This window comes from Mastigoproctus giganteus, chromosome 4, assembly GCF_048544385.1.
Source record: "Mastigoproctus giganteus isolate SK-2022 chromosome 4, ASM4854438v1, whole genome shotgun sequence".
Lineage (NCBI taxonomy): Eukaryota > Metazoa > Arthropoda > Arachnida > Uropygi > Thelyphonidae > Mastigoproctus > Mastigoproctus giganteus.
In genome coordinates this window covers 184,386,137-184,406,080 of record NC_143578.1, presented here as the reverse complement: position 1 = coordinate 184,406,080, position 19,944 = coordinate 184,386,137, and the positions used below count along the sequence as shown (strand labels likewise).

Here is a 19,944-nt window from a genome sequence, read left to right as displayed (position 1 = left end):
GTGTTTATGTCACACCAAACTAAGTCAACACTGCACTGGCCACCTATGCCAACTTGATGCACTGCCTAGATTTATGTGCTTCTTAACTAAGAGCATAACCCCTTCCCAGTCCTGTCCTTTCTGTACATATTGTACTCCTCTCATATTCAAATTTTGCATCACTTATATCTGAGTGACAATGTCTCTGATATCCCAACAATGTCTGCATTTGATGCCTTGACAAGTACTTCAAATTCATCAAATTTATTTACCGTGCTCCTAGCATTGGTGTATATGCAAGTACGAAGGGATATCAAAAAGTACATACACTTACCTAGAAATAATAGCCCTAGAAAGGTGAAACTTCACAGGAACTTGAATCATTTTCTATGTATTCTCCCATCTATGGATCAGTTGTTTAATGCCTTAATCACAGAAGTTCACACTTTTTGCCTGAAACCACGATTCCACTTCATTGACTTCCTGAGACGAATAAAAGCCACTGATTTGACATGTCTTTAGGCTCTAGATCATACTGGTACACCTAGCATTCATCATTTGTCACCAACCGATGAAAAAAGTTCTCAACATCCGCATTACACAAATTCAACAGTTGGTGAGAACACTGCATTCGACGTTGCTTCTGAAAAGGTGTCGGAGGCCTTCGAACCCATTGTGTGGAGACCTTAGACATGTGCAGATGGTCACGTAAAATGCTGTGGGCAGATGTATAACTAATTCCCACTGCATTTGTAATGAAATGAATTGTCACATGTCTGTCACTAGTTACCAGCTATTCAAGCTTTGCAACCATCTCACGTCTGTTGATAGCCTTCCTTCTCTTGGCTCGTCAAAGACATTTGCACAACTGAACTAGAACTCCAGTTGCCGCTTTTTTAGTGTCACAGGATGGAAAATTCTGCCCACACACAGCTTTCATCTCTTCGTTAATTTCGTGAGCTTTCTTGCCCTGCAAATGCAGGAACTTGATCACTGCTCAATACTCTGTTTTATCAACCATAGTGTCCTTCCTTAGATTCTGGGATCCACCTCTGGTGTACGGGAATTTAATTTCACATGTTAGTTATTATTGAATATGTAGGATGTTTTATCTAGGTCTGGGTACTAACTTTTGTTACCCCCTCATATACATGCACCTGTTCTTACTCTTAGCTACCCTAACATAGCCCATGTATTTACTTGGTTCATGATGACTCAGCAGTCCTTGAAATCCCTGGCATCTTGTTATCCAGGCTGCTGCTCATTGCAGTATGAACTATTTTTTATAAAAAATCACATAATAAATGCAGCAACAATTTCTTTATGAATCTGCAATCTAAAGAGCTGCTGACTTTCTTTGCATTATGGACAAAATGATACACTGACAATTATATATTTGGTTGGCATTGATCACTGATAGTGAAAAACTATCCTTATTTGTCTCAATGTTAAACCACAAATAAACATTACTTCTTTTCAAGAGAAATATTGTTATTTTTGGTGTGCTATCCCAAGAGAAATCAACAATTGTATTCTGTACCCAGTAGTATGTGCTGTGTAATTATTAATGCTCCATGTAGTTTTAAATAGTAAATTTTAAAAAATCTGAAATTCAGTAATTGAAATATTGTCTAAAAATGTATTATTTAAATGCATTGCAATGAATATTTCTTGTTAATTTTTATTTAATGCCACTTTTCTTTTTTTCCTTATTTAGACATGCTGCTGTCATATGGCATTATTAGTAGATGGTGAACCAGAGAAGATAACTCCAGGCAATTGAAACAATTCCATTATGAAATTCCCCCTGTTAGATAATAACCATGTGACTTTAGTGGTAATCTTGACCTTACTAGCCTACTTCCTTTTCATGGATATTGCGCTCTATTATAGGGTCCAAGCACTCCACCAAATACCATATGCAATCCATCCTCTTTCTGCCACCAAAAGTATTCCATCTCCAACACCATGGTATTCTCCATTTGCCGGACTTTCTGTAAAGTTAATAATGATGGATCAAGTGGATAGTTACATCCATACACCATTAGCTCAAATTTTTAATAAGGTAGTGCACACTAAGACAAAATTTCTAATACTTAACAGTGATTAGACTAGGAAAAAGCACTTGTAAATGCTGGCTAACTGTAGAATAATTACTAATTTTTATTCCAATGACTTCAGTTGGGGAGTGAAGTCAGTATGAAATATTTCTATGTTAGGATGCATGCATAGTCATGATCAAACATTAAAACATAACCGCTCATATTTTTATGCTATTAATATAAAAATTTATATTACATAAATTTTATTATATTTAATTTTTTGTATTTAATGATTTTTTGGTGAAATTTTAAAGCATATTAGCATAACTCTGAATGACACATCTGACCAACATTATCTGCATATTGAGGAATGAAGTGTGATTATGAAGTATGCCTTTACAATTCTGAAATGCATCTGATGTAATAAGTAGGATCAAATCCAAAACTTTATTTAAATCCTTTTAGAAAAGAAATTGGCAACCTTTCAGGTGTATTGCACCAGATTAACTCATATGCTGCAGTTTAAATACCTCTTTACTCTGGTTTGAAGTCTTGGTGCAAGTGGTGAATTTCTAAATTTGGAGACCTATGCGTAAAGAATATAATTGCTTATAGGGTGCAAATTTTTAACTCTGCTAAGTAGACTTCTGTATTTTCTAAAAAATTATTTATTTTAGTTATCCATTTGTTTAAAATTAGCAGTTTAGTTATTTGTTTTATCTGATATAGTACCCGTGATTGTTTTTTTTATTTGGCCTACTGTATAATTTCATAGATGTGTAATTAATATTAGAAGTATTTTTTATTAAATCTATAAACTGAAAACTTCCTATCTGCCTTTATAACACAAACAATAATTTTGTAATATAACTGTTATATTCCAGAAACCTAAAGCCAGAAAATATTATTTTTTTTGAATTCAGATTATGATTTAACATACAGCACAAAGAAAACAAGGGATTTACATGTTCAACATGTACGGAATACACAAATTAAGTTTTTGATTTTGGATCATGACTCGTGAGTCACGGTACAATTGCAGACATTACAGAACACTTGAAGTTAATCAACATTACAGAACACTTGAAGTTATATTTGAGTTTGGTTGGTCTCAGACATGTGATGTGATTGGTTGTATTCTTTTTGAGTTGGAATCACTATATTACATAATATAACTTAAAATAACATAGTACATACTGCTGTTGTATAACCTGGAAATAATGTAACGTTATTATACTTGTTCTCTTAGTTTTATGTGGCGTTTTAAAATTAAATTTAGGCTGAAGTCTCCAACTATGAGACATGATTCAGTATTTATTCTTAATAATTTAATTAAAAAATATATATCTGTACTTCATTCAACATTCATCTTAGAGCTTATTTGATGATTTTTTTTGGATTGAACATTACATTGAAGCTCTTACTCGCATTTTTATTATGCATGACTTAGAAAAATCATTAATTTAGTATTATCAATTTTTTTTTTTTTTAACTGAAATGGAATAACTGTAAAAGAACACGTCATATATATTGACCTTTTTTCTTTTTTTTATGGTGACTTCAAACACAAAATGTATTAAAACCTATAGTATTCTAGCACAGTGAATGGGATGAATGTTGAGAAGACATATGATATATGCTTACACTGGATTCTGTAGGTAGCATTTAGAAAATAAATACAAAGTCATTTCAGAAAATAAATACAATGAATAGAAGTAGACGGAATACATAAGAGAAAAGATTAGCTCGGTAAGTTTAGAGTTGAACTGAGAATGTATTTGACTATCTGAGGCATGTATTAAAACTATTTTCGAAGAGAAGTGAAAATACAGATGCAGATTCAGAAGTGCTCATGGGAAAATCTAAAGAAAAGGTATGAGTAGAAACTGAATTTCTGTGCAGAGGAAAGAGAGGGAGAGAGAGAGAGTCATTAAATTAATCTGCTCACTTCTTCCCTCTAGTCGATTGTTTAAGATTTAAAGGAAGCCGCAGGCTTTTACTACACTGGCAAAAAAAAAAAAAGAGATAAAATACATTATTTCCCTCATCACATAGGTAACTATTCAGTTGGCCTTTGAATTTATTCAAACTGTCAACCTCAACTACCTGTGAAGGCAACTTGTTCCAGTAATCAATGACTTGCTGACTAAAAAAAACTTCCCACAATCTAGTTTACACCTCTTCCCCTGCAATTTGAATTTATGGCCCCTAGTTCTGAAATTATAACAATGAAAATTCCACCTTCATTCATTTTACTAATCCCTCCAGAACCTTAAACTTCAATCAGGTCCCCTCTGAGGTACCTGGTTTTCGAGCTGTGTAGCCCACATAATTGGAGTCGTTCCTTGTATGGTCGCCCTTTTGCCAACCTCACCACGTGAGTTTGAACATCTTGGACCCTTTCAAGAAGATAAATGTCTTTTTTCAAACGAAGTCTCCATACCTGAACACAGTAATCTAAATGTAGTCTTACGTTTGCCTCATACTGTGGGATTATGACCTTGCTGTCTCTACAGAATAATGTTCAATAAATCATTGATAGGAAACAATGGGCCTTCCTGGCTGCCTGCTTACACTGCTCATAAAACTTCCTATGTCCCTGAATTGTAACTCCCAGATCCTTTTCTTCCTCTATTGTTTTTAATCCAACTCCACCAAGTGTATAATTTATTTTGGGGTTGCTATTACCCAAGTGTAAGACTCTGCATTTTGCTGCATTAAAACATGCTACCACTTTCTGACCATTTATGTAGTCTGTTGAAGTCATTCTGAAAGAGCACTGCTTAGCACTGATCGTGAACGACTCTACCTACCAATTTTTTTTTGTGTACAAATTGACATGTCTTCTATCCCTTCATCAATGTCATTTATGAAGATCAGAAAGAACAGTCGTCCAAGAACTGGTCCTTGGAGGACCCTACTTCTGATGTTCTACCAACCTGAAGAATATCCATTAATCAAACTCTTCTGCACTGCAGCCACCCAGCAATCCATCTTAGAATCTCAATATGTTCCGACCTTATACAGTAATCTCTCATGAGGAACTAAATCAAATGCTTGGCTAAATATTCCATAATGGGACAGCCTTGTCTTTTATACTGAATCAGTAGCTGTCTGGAAGAGAATAATTTTTTTTATTCAGTCAGTAGGATTCTTCTTTACCAATTCTTCTTATGCGAATAAATTACGAAATGATACGTTAAAACCAGATTACATAATTTAAAATAATTTAAAACTCAATGTGTTTCTCACTAATGACACACATGGGCAGTCCAATACTCCAGGATCACAGTGGCGAACTGCAACCTGACCCCAGAAATAATAAAACCCCCATGCAACCTTTAGTGAAGGAAGACATTTTGTTATAAATGCAAATTTGAAATACGAAAGAAATACTATTAAAATGAGATAAAAGTACGACAAAACAATGAATTTAAAATACACTAAAAATTCCTCCCTTAAGCAGACTAAAACTTTGACAAATGTCATGTTCACAGGGTGGAATGAAACTAACGAACTGTGTGTGTTCGGAATCTTATAAATAGGAGTAGAAGTCTTTGGTAAGCATGCGTTCAAATGACCACGAATTAGATAAGAGAAATGGACATTGAAGGTTAGAGTACTTTTGTAATTTCATTTCTAAATTTTCGGCAATCAATAATTTAGTATAATTATGTTAAATATTTAATTTTGGCTTCATTAAACAGGAATGTGTGGTTTTAATTTATCGCATGGAATGCTAGTTCCAATGCGTTCGCACGTGATGCATGGACTGATGCTTCATTTTGCTTAACCCTTGAGTTTAAAATACATCTGGTAGATCCAGTGTAAGAAGAATCGGAATCCCTACATGAAATGTGGTAGACGAGGTCATGTGTTTGTTCAGAAGTCAATAGTACAGTGTGATTTTTTTTTTTTTTTTTTTTTTTTTAAGTGTTGCATATAATTTACAGCCTGGTTTTACTACTACTTTCATTTCTGTACCTCTAAAAAGGTTGTTAATTTGTCTATACCAGTGTTCAACATATGGCATTGAAATAAAATATTTTTTATCAATTCTGTCATTATGTTTGTTATTGATTATTTTGTCTTTAGCTTCTAATTTAATGCAATTGATAGAGGTAATCGGGTATCCACTATTTAGGAACCTATTCGTCAGTTCTATTTCTATCTGTAGGGCAAGTTGTATGGAAGAGAACTTGAATGCATTTAAGAACTGATTTAAACATGCTCGACCTTTTATGAGTATGGGTAGTAGCTACTATAGTGTAGGAATGTCGCCATATTCGTGAGCTTACAATAAATACTGAAATTAATATTTTAAGTGTAAAGTTTAAAAAATTTATGGACTTGGTTTCTTCTTGTTCTTTCTCTAGTGTACAATTTAACCTAATGTGCATATTATTAAAAGTTTGCAAAACTTCATTTGTAGTGTCATTATCCATTATAATGAGGATGTCATCATATCTTCCATAATGTTATTTTTGGTAAAAATTGTTAAATGTATATTTTATAATCTATCTAAATACAATCCGATATTAGGCTGCTGAAGTTTAAACCCATAGGCAAACCAAAAATCTGCCTATAAATCTTACTTTCAAATAAAATATAATTAGACTCAACCAGTAACTTAATTAGCTGAAGTCTCTCTTTTTTGGGCAACTTTGTACTGTTAATGCTAATAGTTTTTTTGGTGCATTTTGAATTTATTGTTTTGTCGTACTTTTATCTCATTTTAATAGTATTTCTTTCGTATTTCAAATTTGCATTTATGACAGTCTTCCTTCATTAAAGGTTGCATGGAGGTTTTGATATTTCTGAGGTAGTGTTACGGTTTGCCACTGTGATCCTGGAGTATTGGTCTGCCCGTGTGTCAATAGTGAGGAACACATGAGTTTTAAATTATGTAATCTGGTTTTAATGTATCATTTCATAATTTATTTGCATAAGGAGAATTGGTAAAGAAGAAATCCTACTGACTGAATCAAGGTTAATTCCTTATTTATTTCTAAAATATTAAAAGAATGTAAGAAAAATGAGTTTTATGTAAGCTCTCATTTATGGAAGAGAATAATGTAGAGAATGACAGAAAAAACAATTTTTTGTTTGTTTGTTTTTTCTATGCAGAGGAAGTATTATTTGTGATATGGCAAGAAAGACTAGAAGTAAGAATGCCTCCAATAAAGATACATGACTGTGCTGAGAAATCTAAATTTGCTGAATATGGGTGCAAAAGCAGCATTTTTTTTTAATTTTTTTTTTTCAAAAAATAAGATGGTACACAGTTTTAGAAGGACTGAATTTAACTAAGTTTTCTTCTTTCCATTGGAGAATCACCTGGAACTTGGCATTTAGGGAAATGGTTGTGAATATTTGAGAAGTTGCATTTGGTTTTCATACAGGGTTTGTCAAACTGGAAGGTGGTATGTAGTGTATTATAGAAAAAAAAACATCTGTCAATATCTACATTCTCTTCCAGACAGCTACTGATTCAGTATAAATGACAAACCTTGTCCCATCATGGAATATTTAGCAAAGCGATTGATTCAGTCCCCCATGAGAGCTTACTGTATAAGTTGGAACATATTTAGATTCTAAAATGAATTGCTGGGTGGTTGCAAGGCATAAGGCAGAGGATTTGATTAATAGATATTCTTCAGATTGGTGAAACATCAGAAGTGGAGTCCCCCAAGGACCAGTTCTTGGACCACTGTTTTCTGATCTTCATAAATGATGTCAATGAAAGGATAGAAGACATGATGTCAAAATTTGCACACAACATAGACTGGTAGGTAGAGTCGTTAATGATCAGTGCCAAGCAGTGCATCTTCAAGATGACTTGAACAGACTTCAGAAATCAGTAAAACTATGGACAGGATTTCCAGCACACTGAGGTCAGTAATATATAGGAGGAAAATAATCCATGAAAGAACAGAACCTTTTGAGTTTCAGACTTAGTTGAGAGACAGATAGCTGTCAGAGAGAATACTGACTACCCAACTAAAAAAAAAAAAAAAAAAAAAAAAGATGGAGATGTGTTTAGAACTGTTAAGAGCAACTGCTTGAGTTTCTTCAAATGTTTCTGTTTTGTTCAATGAAAGCAAAAACATCTCGCAAGATATCTTGGTTTATGTTATTCATCTTTGGACAAATTCCATGGGCAACCATTAATTAAATAGAAGTTTTCAAGGTGGCATAAGAGCTGACAGTTTGACAGATGGACTTTTCTATTCTTCTTAAAATTGGGGAGATTTCCCCCCTTTTTAGGAAGTGGCTGGATATGAGCAAGTTTCCACACAGAAGCAGAAACACTAGAAGAACAAGAATATAAAAATACAACAAAAAACAGAAGTCAACTCTGGACCAAATAAAGAACAGGTAGGGGAAAAAAATTCTTTAAGACCTGGGGACTACTTAACATCAAGGTTGTTCAGGATTCTTCTAATGGAAGACCAACAGGTATTGCATGTTTGGTATGGTAAAAGGAGGTTTAACAAGATCATCATGCAAGAGTTAAAGAAAAGTAAAATGCTAATAAATCATGTAATTCATTAGGTAGAAAGGATAAAAGGATGTGGAGCATTTAAAAAGCAAATATTCCTACTCTTTTCTCAAGTAGGTATGTGTCATACTGCTTAAATTATACCTGCAATGTGTATCTATTTGTACATATAGTATAACCCTGTATTTTGAGTTAAACAGCAGTTAATGAATTAACTTTCTTTGACTATATACCAATTCTCAGAACATAATGATAAATTTTGTGAAATCATGAATTTATTAATTAGAGAAGTATATATATACTAGAGAAATTAAAATGTATTTGAACAGTTTTAATTTCCTTTCAGGTTTTCCATTTCAGTGAAAACTTCTATTATATCACTCCAAACATAATCAGCTTCACAGGGCTGATATTTGCAATTATTGCTGCTAAGTGTGTCTCAATCGATAGCAAACCAATGCATTATTTGGCAATTTTCTTGTTTCAAGTAAGAGCTTGGATGGATGCCTTAGATGGAATTGTTGCTCGCTCTAGGATGGGAATGGTTCAACATGTCTCTCTGTACTCTACTTCAGGATTTGTAATAGATGGTGCTGCAGACACAATAGGATTCACATTTTTCATGCTGGGCTGTTTTCGTTATCTATGCAAAACATTAGGCAAACAGAAAAATTATCTGCCTGTTCTTAATGGAGATTGCAAAGAAAGTGAAGAAAGCCAAATAAACTCCCTGCTCATACACAGAAATACGAGAAGAATTTTTTTTGTGTGCGCTTGTTTTGGATTTCAAGTAGCCCTTTCTAGTTTACTATGGAACAGGTATATCCATACTTACCATGAACTTTTAGAAACACCAACATCAACAGAAGCAGAAGCTGTAAGTAGCATGTAATAGTTCTAGTCTGATTTGTAATATTATGCTGATACAGTAAAAACAGGGCAACATGAAATACAGAAGAAGATTTTATTTAAAAATTTTGGATATAGTGTAAATGTGTAAGCAATCATGAGGTAACTGTGGCTAGTGATGCATAATTTGCAATATGATTAACGAAACAAATTATAATCAACTGATTTAAGATTTGCTTCTATGTAATTCGTTAATAATACTAGGCAAAAAAAAAAAAAAATTTTTTTCATACTTCTGGGGCTAAAAGTTGCAGCTTCTACTGGTGACTTTTTTTTTTTTTTTTTTAATGAAAACCTCAAGCATGGAAAGTCCGGACGGTCTATGACAGCCAAATCCTCTGCTTGCACCTTCACGATGGTGGGACTGTTAGTAATCCTGGGTATAACCTTCATGCACAAGTACATGGTGGGTGACCACCCAGGTGTGAACCAACGTAAGCAGGGGTCAAGGTGTGGTGCCCACACCACATGGAGGAACGCCGCCCCTCTATGTTACCAGGCAGTACTAGGTGGTAGATGACTCTCATCAACCGGTGAAATACCACCACTTTGCTTATTGGAGGCTTGATGTGGTGGAACCCATGTTTAGTCTCTAGAGCTAAGTTCCGGCCAACCCTTCCCTATCTCTTCCATCATGCAGTATGATTGATGATTTTTGAGGTTATGATGAATGTCGTGGCGAGATCCAATATTCCTTACATTTCGAGGGTACAGCTCTAAAACGGTGTTCGCAGGCCGGCTGCTAGATAGTACACCAGACCAAACCTATTGGTAACTATCTAGGAGGCTTCCAGATCAGCTAGTGTATAATCTTGCTACCTCTACTCTGCCAGATAGTGACTGGAGGGAGTCCGAGTAGTGTGTATGCGGGGAGCATTGTCGAGGCCACGTTATGTCAAGGATCTGGGTATATTCTTACCACATGTACGCCATATCCAAAAATTTCATTACTTCATACAGCATGTCCCACCCACTTTTTCTTACTATTGAATACACCATGAATTGTCAAAATAATAGAGCAAGCTTATCTGCGAAAAGATCTAAACCTCCCAAGGACTTCCTAATTCATTTCACAAATATACGTGGTCTCAATTCCAATCTCAACGATGTCCATTTCCACTTGCAGTCTTCCAAACCCCATGTACTTTTTCTGACTGAATCTCAGTTATCAGTTGATTCAACTACTGCTCATCTCAGATGTCCAAATTATTTGCTGTATGATTCCTTTCGCCTCAAAGGTGGTACTTGTGCATATGTCCGTTCTGATATTCCCTGTCAGAGACTTAGCAATTTGGAATCTCCTCTCTTTGATCTTCTCTGGCTTAAAATCTCTCTACCTCATTGTGTAAAATTCATCTGTTGTCTCTACCGTTCTCCCAACTCCACTAATCACTTGGAGCTCTTTGACTTCCTCTCTTTGCAACTTGACTTCCTCTCTTTGCAACTTAACTATCTCCAGTCCAACTTTCCTAACAGTGAGGTAATTTTCCTTGGTGATTTTAACGTTCACAACTCCAGCTGGCTTCCGTTTTCTAGTCACACCGACCCAGCAGGTCGAGATGCTGAGGCTTTTGCAATTACTAATGACCTAGCACAGATTGTTCATTTACCTACAAGAATACCGGACAACCTTATCATACAGCCAATACGCTTGATCATTTTCTCACAAACAACCCTTCTAAGTACAAAGTTGAAGTGAGAGGTCCTTTAGGCACTTCAGATCACAACTTGGCGATTGTCTCTTCTCCAATGGAACCTTTATCTCATGGCTATTCCCAACCTCGTATTGTTTGGCATTACAAGAATGCAAAATGGGATGACCTGCAAGACTTCTTTTCTTCTTTTCCTTGGTCTGATTACTGTTTCAAAACTTCTGATGTCAACGTTTGCTCAGATCGTGTCAGTGAAATTATTCTTGCAGGAATGGAATCCTTTATCCCACACTGCACTTTAAAATCTCGTCCTTTATCTAAACCTTGGTTTTCCAATAAATGTGCTAAGGCTGTCCAAGAGAATGTTGCATATCGTAATTGGCTTCTTGCTAATTCTTCAGTTTCATTTTCTGCCTACACCAAAACTCGCAACAATTGTAAAGCAGTTATTAATCAGTCCAAACTAGAGTTTGAACAGGCTAAGAGTAGAAAACTTGCTTCTTGCCCTAATGGTAGCCGAGCATTCTGGTCTGTTGCCAAAGCTATTGGCCGCAACTTTTGCCCATCTCTGCTCCCACCTCTGTCCAAACCAGTTGGTTCTGTTGTCACTTCAGCCAAGGATAAAGCTGACCTGCTAGCATCCCATTTTTCTTCCAGCTCATGTATTAATGATCTTGGTAAAACACCTCCCACCATTCCTAACACGCTCCATTCAATGCCTCCTGTGGTCTTCCGTCAAAAGGATATCAGAAGGATTTTGATGAATCTTGATGCTAAGAAAGCTCCAGGTCCTGATGGTATTTCTCCACTTGTTCTCAAAACCTGTGCTCCTGAACTTACTCCTATTCTTTGCCGCCTTTTTTCACTTTCTTATTCCAAAGGTGTTTTTCCTTCTGCTTGGAAATTTGCTCATATCCAGCCAGTTCCTAAAAAGGGTGACAAATCCCTCCCATCCAATTATCGTCCCATTGCAATTACTTCTACTCTTTCTAAAGTAATGGAGAAACCAATTAACCGCCAACTCTTAAACTACCTAGAAACCTTCCGTCTGATCAACGATCACCAGTATGGATTCCGTCAGTGTCGATCCACTGGTGATATTCTGGCTTATGTTACCCATTTATGGACTAATTCAATGGAAAGGTTCGGTGAAACACAAGTAGTTGCTCTTGACATCTCAAAGGCTTTTGATCGTGTTTGGCATAAAGGTCTTCTAAACAAGCTTCCATCTTATGGTTTTCCAACTGTTTTTAGTAATTGGTTATCCAGTTTTCTCTCTGATCGCTCACTGAGGATGATGGTAGATGGCTCTCTGTCTTCTAACTTCTCCACTAATGCCGGTGTGCCCCAAGGTTCAGTTCTTTCCCCCACTCTTTTCCTCTTGTATATCAATGACCTTCTTCCATTGACTGGAAATCCTATCCATAGTTTTGCTGATGATAGCACATTGCATTCAACTTTCCATTTTGAGAAACCTTGTCCAGCTCAATCAGCTTCAAGTTCTCGAAAATCTGCTGCCAATTCCTTAAATGCCGATCTTCAGGTAATTCTCCAGTGGGGCAAAGACAACTTAGTTGATTTCAACCCTTCTAAAACCCCTCAACGTGGGCACCTGTACGTGGTGAGGGGACCTCCCAGTGATGCTGCTGGGTTTCCAGATTAGCATCACTGGGATCTAACGCCCATACCTTGGTTTCAGGGTTACATCTTTGAAATCCGGCGTGTGCAGCCGTGCGCCGCGACCCGTGGAAGCGGAAAGGGGGATCCTGGTGGTTGAGGGGCCCAGCTTCAATACACCACTTTGGCCCCTGCTTCGACAAGACGGGTGGTCCCGGACCGGCCCGACTGGGATCAATCGGCGGGTGGTTTTATACTGCTAGGGTCAACTGCGTTCCAATAAGTCTCCCTCCCTTTGGTCCTGGGACGGGATAAAGACTTATTGGTAACGTGGGTATGGTGTTCTAAGCGAACTCGGCGTTCCATTCGTGTACGCAGTACCTGCTAGTTCACGAGTGGGCGTCCCCTCGTAGGGCTCCGTGGTGGGTGAGGTACTTAGGCATCAGACATTTTCTCTTTACTCATATGAGTAATTTAAATCCCCTTTCTTCTGGGGCCCCAACAAGGCCCCTACCTAATCGAGAAGATGAAAAAGAAAACACCTCTGCAAAAAGAGCCAGAACTGAGGATACACCAACACCATCAGTGACACCGCTCTTCCTCATTCTCCATTCCATCGGAGAACAGTCAATTGGAAAGATGTCACCCTTCTTTATCCAGAAAGGATTAGAAGGGTTGGCAGGTTCACCAAAATCCGTTAAACGACTGCGTTCTGGCGATCTTTTAGTTGAAGCTTCCAGCACAAAACAAGCTGAAAAATTCTTAAACTCTACATCCATAGGGGGAATACCTATCACCGTAACCCCCCACAAAACTCTGAACTCTTCACGTGGTGTTATATCAGAGTGGGACCTTCTTCATGTTTCTGAAGAAGAGATCTGCTCTGAATTGAAAGACCAAGGAGTGACAGCTGTGAAAAGAATATCGATACGAAAGGATGGGAATCTCGTCCCTACCCGAGTTCTTATCCTCACGTTCAATACCCCAAGGCCTCCAAGTTCCATCAAGGCAGGCTATCTAAACTGCCCAGTGAGGATTTACATCCCAAACCCACTGAGGTGTTTTAGATGCCAAAAATACGGCCACTCACAAACATCTTGTCGTGGTAACCCTGCCTGTGCTCGATGTGGTGTTAAAGACCACGAGAGCAAGGAATGTTCAGCTTCAAAACCGATCTGTATTAATTGCCAAGGAGAGCACCCCGCCTATTCTCGAGCATGCCAGCGGTGGAAGGATGAAAAAGAAATCCAAAAACTGAAAACAGAGCTGAATATCTCCTACCCAGAGGCCAGAAAACGTATCGAACCAATAAATAGCGGGAAACCTTCCTATGCTCAGAAGGTTTCTGCCAAGTGCACTATCGGTACTCAAACTGAGATGACTATACCACCGAAAGAGTCATTCACTCCGATTGCACGCTATTTATTAAATTCACAAAAGCCCACCAAAAAAACACAATCAGTTGCCACTCCTATATCCGTACCTCCTAGTGCTCCACCACTACCAAAACCAAGTGGTAAAAAAGAGCAAAAACGTTCTGAAGAGTCACCCGTAATACCAGAAACAATGGATGTAGAGAACAAGGAGGTACAGGATGAATCAGTCTTGGAACTCTTTGCGGAGGAAGAAATGGACACGGGACATCGTCCATTCTTCCCCAAAAAAGACAAAGCCAAGACTGATAAAAGTAAGCCCTCAGCACCTCGGAAGCCGCCTGATGGACCCACCAAGCCAAAATAATGGCTAAATTCCTACAATGGAATTGTCGTGGATTCCGGCGAAATACTGATGACATCAAGGCCCTCCTGCAAAAGCACGAGACAGTTTGCTTTTGCTTGCAGGAGACTTATCTAAAGGCAAATGATGATCCCACCCTGCATAACATCACAATCTTTCGTAAGGATAGAATTGCGGATGGTCCTGCTCATGGAGGAGTGGCTATCCTTGTGGGTAATCAGACCCCAGTTCAGCCCTTGCTAATTACAACCAGCATAGAGGCTGTTGCAATTCGCCTTACAGTGGGATTTTTAATAACGGTCTGCTCTATTTATTTGCCACCTGGGACTGACATCTCCCAGGCAGACCTTGATGATCTTCTAACGCAGCTGCCTCCCCCTTTCTTACTTCTCAGGGATTTTAACGGACATAACACCTTGTGGGGTAGTGCTAACATCAACGGAAGGGGACGAGTCATAGAGCGTATGCTCAATGACAATGACCTTTCCCTTCTAAATACTGGAACAAACACCTTCTTCCATATGCCTACCCGTACTTTTTCTGCCATTGATCTCTCTATCTGCTCCCCTTCTCTACTCCCTTCACTCACCTGGGAAGTGGAGGAGAATCCATACGGAAGTGATCACTTCCCTGTGATAACCTTGTTACACAGTGGGAGACCGTGTCTTCCTTTTAGGTTACCACGGTGGAAGTTTGATCAGGCTGACTGGAATGCCTTCCAACATCAGGCAAATTTTGAACTCAGTACAGTCAGTCAGGAGCCTATCAATGACGCAGTAACGTACATCACAGAAATCATTGTCCACGCAGCTGCTAATGCTGTCCCAAAAACATCAGCCCGGTTTCCACCATTTCCCAAACCTTGGTGGAATTCACAATGCACAGCAGCCAAAAAGGCTCAAAACAAAGCGTGGGGGATATTTCGCCGATATCCTACCACGAACAACCTTATAGCCTTCAAACGTGCACGAGCCAAAGCACGCTACATCCGTCGTCAGAGTCAAAAGGAATCGTGGATCCGTTTTACATCATCTATTAACCAGTCTACCAACTCTAAGGTAGTCTGGGATAAAATCCGGAAAATGAAGGGAAAATATACATCCCACCCTTCTTCAATCTTAGATTATAATGGATGCGCTATTGCAGATCCAACTGCAATAGCCAATGCTCTTGGGGAAACATTCTCTAACATCTCCGCAACATCCTCATACTCCCCAGAGTTCCTGGTCCTGAAACATAAACTGGAAAGAGAAGCACTTAATTTTAAGTCCAAGGGCCTCTATCCCTACAATGGGGATTTTACTATTCAGGAACTGAAAAGAGCCCTCGCTCTTTCCAAAGCAAGTGCTGCTGGACCAGATGGCATCCATTACGACATGATTAAACATCTTTCACCAAAATCTATGGATTGTCTGCTCCTTCTGTATAACAGAATCTTTACTGAAGGGCAGTTTCCGGATTCCTGGCGAAAGGCAATCGTTCTTGCCTTCCCTAAGCCAGGAAAGGATCCAAAAGTCACCACCAACTATCGTCCTATTGCTCTGACTAGCTGTCTGTGCAAAATCCTGGAGAGAATGGTTAATTCTCGTTTAATATGGTACTTAGAATCAAATGACCTTCTCTCCAACATACAGTGCGGCTTCCGAAGGAATCGGTCCACTTTGGACCATCTTATTAGATTGGAAGCATCCATCCGGGATGCTTTCCTAAAACGTGAACACTTGGTGTCGGTGTTCTTTGACATGGAGAAAGCGTATGACACAACTTAGATTTGGCATCTTAAAAGATCTGCATAGCCTTGGCCTTAGGGGGCAACTCCCCATTTTTATTAAAAACTTTTTAGCCAATCGATCTTTCCAAGTTCGTGTGGGATCCTCACTCTCTCGTTCCTTCAGCCAAGAGGAGGGAGTACCACAAGGATCAGTACTAAGTGTCACGCTTTTTGCCATCAAAGTGAATTCCATCACAGAACAACTTCCTCCAACTGTAAACTGTGCCCTCTATGTTGATGACTTTAGCATATTTTGTCAGTCATGCAACATGAGGGTTATTGAAAGACAACTGCAGAAAGCTATTGATCGCCTCAACTCCTGGGCTCTTACTAATGGCTTCAGGTTCTCGCCGGAGAAGACCGTTTGCGTACACTTTTGTCGTAAGCGTAATCTTCATCCTGAACCTGAATTAAAGCTCGGACAATGTAATTCCAGTAGCAGCGGACACAAAATTCTTGGGACTCGTATTCGATAAAAAGCTGACCTTTCTGGATCACATCCGTCAACTCCGCACCAAGTGCACAAGAGGGCTAAATATTCTGCGCTCTCTTTCCTCAACATCTTGGGGTGTGGACCGATGCACCCTACTACGCATCTATCGTGCACTTGTACGATCCAGACTGGATTACGGGTCCCTGGTATACAATTCGGCCAGAGACAGTGTACTTCGTTGGCTCGATCCTGTCCATCATCTGGCTCTCCGTACCGCTATTGGAGCATATCGCACATCTCCTGTCCAGAGCTTATACGTCGAAGCAAACGAACCGCCATTATTGCTTCGACGTAAGCAGTTGTCTCTAAACTACGCTCTAAAATTGAAATCCCTGCCAGACCACCCTACGTGGCTAACCGTTTTTGAGCCACGATGGGAAAATTTGTACAACACCCGTAAGACTGCCAATCGTCCTTTTGGTATTCGTGTCCAAGAGCTAATCAAAGAACTTAATATAAAGGTAGACAGGGTTGCCCAAACATCAAAGCAACCCCTTCCACCCTGGCATGCTCATGTCCCGGCCTGTGACTTGTCCCTTAGAAATTGGGGAAAGTCAGACACTCCATCGTCTGTCTACCTGCAGCTTTTTTCAGCACACCGAGCTGAACACTCTGACTTCGCGCCAGTCTACACAGACGGCTCGAAGGCGGAATCATATGTGGGATCTGCTGCTGTCTTTAGAGACAGCACTACATCAGAGCAGATTCCCTCTGAATGCAGCATATTTACTGCAGAGCTGCACGCTATAAAGTTAGCCTTGGATCACATTAGTGAATGCCAATACCAACGGTTCATTTTATATTCTGACTCTCTCAGTGTGTCACAGGCTTTAATATCCATGAGGTATAATCCTCACCCGGTTCTGTCTAGCATTCAGCAGAAGATTCACGTTCTCCATGATCGCGAATATGGCATCCGCTTCTGCTGGATTCCCAGCCACATTGGGATTAGGGGAAATGATTTGGCTGACACCGCAGCCAAATCAGCAATCCCTAATAATAATCTCTGCCTGTCAGTCCCCTATACAGACTACAGGCAAATAATACACGAGAAGATACATTCCCAATGGCAGGAGTTGTGGAATGGACAGACTGGGAATAAACTATACCGTATAAAGCCTTTAATTGAACCGTGGCAGTCTAGTCTGCGCAGGAATCGTAAGGAGGAAGTTGTTCTTGCCCGGACCCGCATAGGACATAGTCATTTGACACATTCGTTTTTGCTGAGGGCTGATGACCCTCCTATGTGTGTGTCCTGTGGCACAATTTTAACGATCAGACACCTTTTAATTGACTGTCCAGATTTTAGCAGCACTCGTTCTACCGCTTTTAACCATCTGACTGAGCCGTATACACTCAGTCAGATTTTATCCGACAATGACAACGTGTCTGCTGTTTTTAGCTATTTTAAATCAATAAAAGTTTTTAATTGTATTTAAAATTTATGTTATTGTTACGTCTTTATTGGTTTATTTTTTTATATCTTTGTTATTATACATCTGGACATGGTGGCCTAACTACTTAGGTCACTGAATGTTTTAATTTTTTTTTACATATGACCGGTATTTGGCGCATTATAGCCTCAGCTGCTTATGCGCCAATAAAACTCAAATCAAATCAAAAATTCAACCCTTCTAAAACTCAATCTTGTCTTATATCTCGCAAAAAGGATTCTTCTGCTCCTATGCTAATCTTTAGTGACACTCCGATTTCTAGGCAAAATGATATATCTCTTTTGGGGATTACCCTGACTTCTAATCTCTCTCTTGGCACAAGCACATTACAAATATTGCTTCCTCTGCATCTAAAAAACTTGGTTTTCTCTTTCGCTCTCGGCGTTACTTTTCTTCCAAACAGCTGCTCACTCCGTATAAAGCGCAAATCCGCCCTGCCATGGAATATTGTTCCCACATCTGGGGTGGTGCCCCCAAAACCTCTCTCAGGCTTCTTGATTCCATTCAGAAGAGGGCAGTTAGGTTAACTAATGATTCATCTCTAACAGAGTCTGTCCACTTGCTTTCTCATAGACGCACTGTTTCTGCTGCATGTCTCTTCTACAGATACTTCCATGGGCACTGTTCTTCTGAATTGGCTTCTATAATTCCTGCTCTCTCTTTCAAAACAGTCCGAACATGTGCTGCCACCAGCCAACATCCATTTACTGTCCAACTTCAAACCCACAGAACCAACTTTTCATCTTCCTCATTTATTCATTCAACTGCCGTTTTCTGGATCAACCTTCCTTCGTACGTATTTCCTGAAAATTACAATCTACAGAAGTTAGTCCAATATCAACAAATATCTTCTTTCGTCTTCTCAACCTCCAACCCAAGCATGGTACTAAGTACTATAGGTTCTAATACCTCGCGTGTTTGGGGTTCTCATAAAAAAAAAAAAAAAAAAAATGGAAAGTATCAGAACCGAATAATACAGTAAACCCTTCATATAACGGATTTTGGATTTAATGGATAGGACAAATAATAATACAGTAATGTACATATTAAACTTGACCATATTATTTTTTTAGGTTATACAAAACTTCAGTGTTATTATTAATTAAAAATTAATAATTACCTATTTCCATTATTGTTTTGATAATTACCTACTTTTATTTTTATAATCAGATTCATGAAATTGTAGTCATAAAATTGTTTTTTATCCTTTCTGAAAATATGTTCAAATAGCTATTTTCCCAGATAAGAGATAAGAGCAGGCGGCGACTTGTGAGCTGAACATGACTCGGGACACTAAACTGCAGGTGTCGAGGCATATGATGCAAGCTTATGCAGCATCAACCAAAAAAAAAAAAAAAAAAAAAACACGCTCCCATTTCACTCCTCCGTTCGTTCCAAGTACCTGTCCAGCTCAGCCTTAAATTTATTTAGGCTATGAACTTCCATAACAAAGGATGGAAGTCTGTTCCACCAACCAACCAACCACCAGCTGGCTAAAGGCAAACTTCCGCACATCTATCCTACATCTGTCTTTCCTCAATTTGAATTTATGCCCTCTCAAATGATTATTCTGAGCAAGAGGGAGAATTAAATCAGCATTGAGCATGCTCAAGCCATTCAAGGCTTTATACACCTCAATCAGATCACCTCACAGGTGTTTCAGTTTCAGTCTACCTCAAGCTATTGTGTGGTCAGGTTGTAAACAGTGTTTCTGTGATTTCTGAATTGACTTTATTTATTAAATAATTTTGCAATCCTTACAATTTAAAATGGCATCAAGTGATAGAG

The 19,944-nt window shown here is 38.6% G+C and overlaps 1 protein-coding gene across 4 annotated transcripts in view; it reads left to right on the top strand.

The window, feature by feature from the left end:
* Cpes (Ceramide phosphoethanolamine synthase) overlaps positions 1-19,944 on the top strand; it is a 126,587-nt gene that overhangs the window by 70,494 nt on the left and 36,149 nt on the right. For all 4 annotated transcript variants that reach the window (XM_090371913.1, XM_090371909.1, XM_090371911.1 and 1 more), the window contains exons 2-3: positions 1,697-2,044; positions 8,870-9,400. In XM_090371913.1, the coding sequence (XP_090228039.1) occupies positions 1,775-2,044; positions 8,870-9,400 (801 nt within the window). In that variant the 5' untranslated portion in view covers positions 1,697-1,774. The remainder of the gene's footprint in view (positions 1-1,696; positions 2,045-8,869; positions 9,401-19,944) is intronic.